General features: G+C 42.7%; 1 protein-coding gene across 1 annotated transcript; it reads right to left on the bottom strand.

The window, feature by feature from the left end:
• Positions 1-1,693: 1,693 nt before the first annotated feature.
• LOC127751110 (uncharacterized) lies at positions 1,694-2,014 on the bottom strand. The gene has a single exon (XM_052274176.1). It carries the CDS (start codon positions 2,012-2,014, stop codon positions 1,694-1,696), a length of 321 nt encoding a protein of 106 aa, XP_052130136.1.
• Positions 2,015-6,202: the final 4,188 nt, after the last annotated feature.

The raw sequence follows: 6,202 nt of genomic DNA on the forward strand, positions 1-6,202 counted from the left end.
TTTGTTTTTTTGGATTGGCCCGTTTTTTTCTTTCACACTTTGTATAATCTTGTATACTCGTCTTTTGCGTAAAGTTTTCTCTCCCCAGCCTCTTGTTTCTTCTGAATTGCTCTATTGCATTGTTTGCACCTGATCTATGAACAGTTAAAATAAACCTTTGTGACTCGACCTGTTTGTGTTTGTTGTAATTAAACTGCATTCGCCCTCTTTCCTTGGAAGCACACTTTACAATGACATCAGTATTTGGTTTTGCTCTGGGGGCGGCCCTACGCGGTCGCCTGGCGCCCTGGCCTACTCTATTCATTATCTTTAGCCTGCTACCCTCTACCTTTCTTTGAGTGGTGAGCTCCGGGCATTTTCGGTTGGCCAAAAACACTATATTCAACCTAGACAAAATTCTAATTACAACAAGGGTTCAGAGTTCATATGATGAACATGGGTACTTGAAAAATTCTGTCGTGTTCAGCATAATTCTACCAACAAGGTACACAGTGCCGGATAAACCCTTCATGATATTCAAAATTTTTGCAGTTTCATTTCCAATTTTCACAAAATTGTCGCCGTCACAATCTACACTTAGTTATAATGTCTTGCTCTGCAACCGTTTGAATTGTGAGCCACGGATGCCAGACACAACTGGGCCATCATCATGAGGGCACAACAAGGTCATTTCTCTTTGAGCCTTATTAGTGTTCAGGTTATTTTCTTGGTACCTGTTGACTAGCTGTTGCAGTGGATGGTGGTATGCCCGAACACTTCTTCTTAATTTTCTAAGGTAGTTTTCGAATGGAAAAGTGCTAAAGTTATCTACCATGCCATACTTTCTTACATCATTAACCACATGAAGGAGGTAGTGAATGTTGTAAACAACAAAATGCTTCCCAAAAAAGTTTTGCACTGTCTCTCACAAAAAATATGATGCATGCTTCAGCCCAATGAGGTATTTTACGAATAAGAAGAACAGAAGGAATCCCGGCTTTTGGACCACAACAAGTCGCAGGTCACTGGCGCATAACTAAACGGTTTCTCGTGTACCAGATTTTTGAGGTTCTCAGCTTTAAAATGATATAGAACAGTTATGACTTCTTTTCAGTTTTAGCGGAGATACGCGAGAAACCGTGCGCTTGGTCGTGGCTTTGCTATGGTCCGGGAGCAGACGTCGGCCGGGATTCCTCCTGTTCTTCTTATTCGTAAAATACCTCATTCAGAATCTCCTTATCTTTAGACATTATAGGACAACAGACTACTCTCATTGATGATGAGAAGAGAAGAAAGTGGTGGTACAGGTCAGCTGACTCAAAGGCATCTTTGAAGTAAACAAATGCCTGTATACAGCATCAATTGCCGGAATTCAGTAGCCTTGAATTCCTTATTGTGCATGAGAGATCTGGGTCGACGTTGAAAATCTCTTGGGCATTTCTTGCCATACTGGTCTAGATCTTAATTAAGAATTGTTCTCTTCGCCACCTGAATTCTTGACTTTTTGGCAGCTTTCCCAAAATAAAATAAAAGTAGCCTTTTTTGAGTGCCGAGACAGCATTGGTGCATATAATCAACTACAAAACAGTCAACCATATTTATTGGTAGAGCTACCAAAGGACAGTCTCCAGTATGGTGATCCTTATTTTCTTGAAGACGTAATGACTCATCAGTACGAAGAGTGAAATTAGAAGACAGATATGTCCGCCGTTTTCTAATCCAAATTCCTCTTGTCACATTTATCACATCCAAATTTAGAGCTGAAGTCAACAATGCACTTAATAGCTCTTGTTGCTGGTCGATCACACACAATTGGGCCAACTAGGTCATAAATATACTGTTCACGTTTCACATAAACTCCAGTGACAAGTAGTTCATGTGGGTCTTTGACTAAGTCTCCAAGATAATCTTCTATATTGTGAACAGTGAACTTCTTTCTGTCATAAAACACACCTATTATAAATGGTGTATCATCTAAAGATTCGGGGATTATTCCCAATATTGGCCATGCAGACCCTGGCATGCTTTTTGCCATCTCCATCCCATCATTAAAGAGCTTTATCGAGAAGACTTTCACATTACCCTTTCACCCCGCAGAGAGTCTGGTCTGAACTTCTGCAAGCCCTAAATGGAAGTAAGCACCGCTTGACCCTCCAAGTGTAACGGCTTTACATTTGGTCTCGGTGTTTTCAGTATTGTTCTTGGATCCTTTGGAACATCAACAACAAAAAACCTATGTAGTATATCTAGAATTTCTTTTAGGCAATTAAATGTAATACCATTCCTTTAGGCAAGATTTTGCAGCTCTTGATTCAGTGTTGTCACATTGATTTCCTTTGCTGGGAGTGTTTGGAAAACTTCTTTCGTGGAAGTTAATTTTTTGGTTTCCAACAGCAATTGCTCATTAAAAGAATCATCTATTAAAACTGAGGTTGTAGAGAGGTCAGGTATGACTTTGGGTGTCTGGTTGGGCCTGAGTGGAACACTTTTCATTAAAGTATCTCTTAGTAGTTTTAAAGCCTCTTGCAAAGAACCTATTGAATTGAAATTCAGAATCTATACTAATAAGCCCTTGACAATCACAAAAAAGTACACTAAAACAAGAAAGAGACCTGCAGATTTTACGCTGACTGTAACATGATGCTCCCAGGAAAAGAAATCAGGTTCTTGATCATAAAATTGTGCTATGTCCTGGTGCGTAGGAGGCAAAAGGCAAATAGCGTTTTGCCTTCCTCTTTTATGCAGCCAATCATTGGGAACGCACACAAATCTACTATCCTTCAGGGTAAATACTTTGTATGGCACCACCTGCACATTGACAGTTGAATCACCTCATAAGAAACGAAAATGAAACACACATTTGTTTGAAACGATGTGGACTAGAGGGAGACTGATCTATATAAAATAATTATGTTGTAAAAGTTACTCTGTGTCACAAAGACATGAAAACTGTTGGTTTACTTTTAACTGAACTACATAAAGTACTCCTACACAGCTAGGTAAAATCATTGCACTAACCTACATGGAATGATTATAAGATCTATTTCAACATTTGGGTTCACTCCTATAAACATTTGCTTAACTCGTTAACCTGATAAAGCTAAAACAGACGAAAAGTTTACTTGGGGAATATATATTTGAAGAAATACACACCTTTTCCGCCATGATGCTGCCGCACCCTTCTCTGCCGCTGCTGGCAAAGTATCCCGGTGCTCAACTGATATCTCAAGCGGCACGATCTTCCAAAGAACGAAGAGCTGTTGAAAAAAGATCAAAAGGTGGATTTTATCAAAGACAATGGCTTATTTTTTATTGTATTCAACCCACCTTTTAAGACCCACGAGGCCTGATAGGAATGAACTGGCACGTCGTTGTTTCGTTGACGGTTAGCTGGAGAACAGTCCAGAACCGCGTACGCACTGCAGCCAACACGTCCAAAATCGAAATGCGTAAAAAAGTAGCGATATTAAACAAAAACATCAGTGATAAAAATGTCAAAAATGTATCAGTGAATAGACACGTACCTACATCGAACGCAATAATAATAACCATTACTCTAGTAAGACCAATAGTGAGAAGTTGGGAATACTATTTTCTTATGTTTTCAGCACTGAACGCGATCAGTATCTTCAAAACTTTTAAAAGTGTACTTTAGGACATCGCCGTTTAAAGCAACAGCAATGTAATAGAGGACAGACATATTGGTTCACGGTCGTGGCCCTCCACGAGCCTCCAGCCTCAAGAGCCACGCCCAGGACGGGGAAGGGCCGACCCGGGCGCCGCCGCCGTCGGGGAGGTGATCAAGGCCACGCTCAGCCGTGTTCACCTGAGGACCACTCCAGTGCACGCCGAGGCGTGCGCCCAGGACGGGGAAGGGCCGACCCAGGCGCTGCCGCCGTCAGGGAGGTGATCAAGGCCACGTTTAGCCGTGTTCACCTCAAGACCCACTGCAGTGCACGCCGAGGCGCGCGCCCAGGACGGGGAAGAGCCGACCCGGGCGTGCCGTCGGTGCCGCCGCTGTCGGGGAGGTGCTACAGGTTGCACAGCAGTGTGCACCCACTGCAGTGCATGCCGAGTAGGATCCGGGCGGGAGAGGACATGACCTCGGCCGGGCCGCGGACCTTGCTTGCGAAGGCGCCGCGCACATCTGCAGGTGTTCTTTGTGATCTGTAAAGCAGCTCTGTAGTTTACTTGTTATATTCAAATTAAATTATTGATGGCTATTTATATATTGCACAGTAAAAAGACTGGTTTTATAGAGTTGTTTTAGGTCCATGTTTATTTTTTAGTAGTTAAGTTCGATCAAAAAAAAAAACTGTCAGCTTCTTAATTTACATTCTTTTTAAACCAATTGTGTGATGCCTGTTAGTAACATTTTTACAAGAAGGTAGATTGTTTTAATTGGCAATCTTCTTGTTTCAATTTGTTTGGTGTATTGTTTAGAAGAATAGTAAAAATTTTGCAACAGTTTGCAGAGAAATATTTATTTTTGGCACAGTTCTCTACAAAACCTTACTCTACATTCTCTCCCACAACCACTGCAACATGTAAAAATAATTGATCATATCGGAGTAATCAGTGTTGAGTGTGGTATTCCAGCGAAGGTTAGGGATTATTGCTTGAAACCTCTCCTCAGGCATAAGATGTGGTACAATATCAAGCTTAAGGTGTCTCACAAAGGCAGTAGTTACACATAGGGCCATTTCTTCAAGTGTGACAAGTAAGTCACCACAGAACTTGTTTGTGTTGTCCGTCAATGATGTAAGACATTCTTCATCAAAAAACTCTTCGAGGAAACTCTGGATTGCATCCAGTTTGGGGGACCCTTTATCTGCAAAGATAAAATTACCTTTATTAAAAGCAGAAACATATATAATATGCAGTAATGTTGTCCCAGAAGCACCAATGCATTAGAAGCGCTTCAATGCGAACAGAAATACACATAAAAGGTGACACATTGGTAACGCATTAACTGCGCGCAATGCGCACTAAAGGCGCCTTAAATGCTGCGATGCGGTTCAAAAGCGTCACGAATGTGTCACGGGGGCAACCCGACATGTCCACGGTAAATACGTCCACAACAGTTTGGACGTAAATGAAGCGCTTTGCAAAAATATGTCCAATGATTTGGACGTAAATTAATGCTTGCGATTGTTACGTCCACAGTGTGGATGTACTTACGATCCGTGGAAGGCTGGCAAAAATAACTCCACAAATGTTGGCGCTTATTGTCGCCTCTGTGATTTACACATCCTCAGGAATGACAAAAGGAACCAAAGAGTGAACGCATGCCTGTATGTCTGTTTCTCCTCTGCATTGATAAACTAAGTTATCAACTGTTCCACACTTTTGAATTGTGAACCAGAGTTGTTCTGCTCTTGCAAGTGTAGCGCGCGACATGAGCGGCAATATGCACTGAGCCCAAACCGGGAATGTACCCCACGGTAACTCTATGAAAATCTTATGACTTTATCAGGGTTGGGAATGCCCTACGCTTAGAGCGTAGTCCTAGAGTTTCTGAGTAGGACCAGCTTGATCTACACTCGGATGTGTAGGACTTTTGCCCCATTCTTGCAACTGTCGTACTGTTCGATTTTCAGAGTGATCACTCTCGAGCAGAACGTCATCCGTGTGGATGTAAATGAGAAAAGACAGATGACAACAGATTTTGTGGAGCTATTTTCACCAGCCCCACCACACGGCTCGTAAGTAATCCACACTGTGGACGTAACAAACGCATCTGTTAATGTACGTCCAAATCATTGGATGTAAACCTGTGGACGTGTTTTCACTTCGCGCACATTCTGTGGACGGATTTACTGTGGACGTGTCGGTCCCGCCCCTGTGTCGGGGGTCTGTGTCACCTCTTAGGTGCAGTATTTTTACGTGCATTGATGCTCGCGTTTGGCGCTATTGGGGTTATGGTTTATTCCATATTGAATAAAGAGCACAGTGCTAAATTGAACCTTTAAACTCACATAAGTGCAATGAAGCAGCTGCACCAGCAGCAGCATTTGGACGGGAGGCCATAGTAGAATTAGACAGACACAGAGCAATTACCAGGCAAGTAACTTACAGACACGTGTACGATACGCAGTTGGTGTCAGTCGAGCCTGGATCTGGTATGAGAAATCTTACATGCATTTCCTAGGAGCGGAACGGATCCAGGCGGACCGGGCTCTAAAAAAGGAGGGGGGGAGGGGGGCGGCTGCGGCGGCGGCGC

The sequence above is a fragment of the Frankliniella occidentalis genome, unplaced genomic scaffold (assembly GCF_000697945.3).
Source record: "Frankliniella occidentalis isolate FOCC.00 unplaced genomic scaffold, Focc_3.1 Scaffold347, whole genome shotgun sequence".
Lineage (NCBI taxonomy): Eukaryota > Metazoa > Arthropoda > Insecta > Thysanoptera > Thripidae > Frankliniella > Frankliniella occidentalis.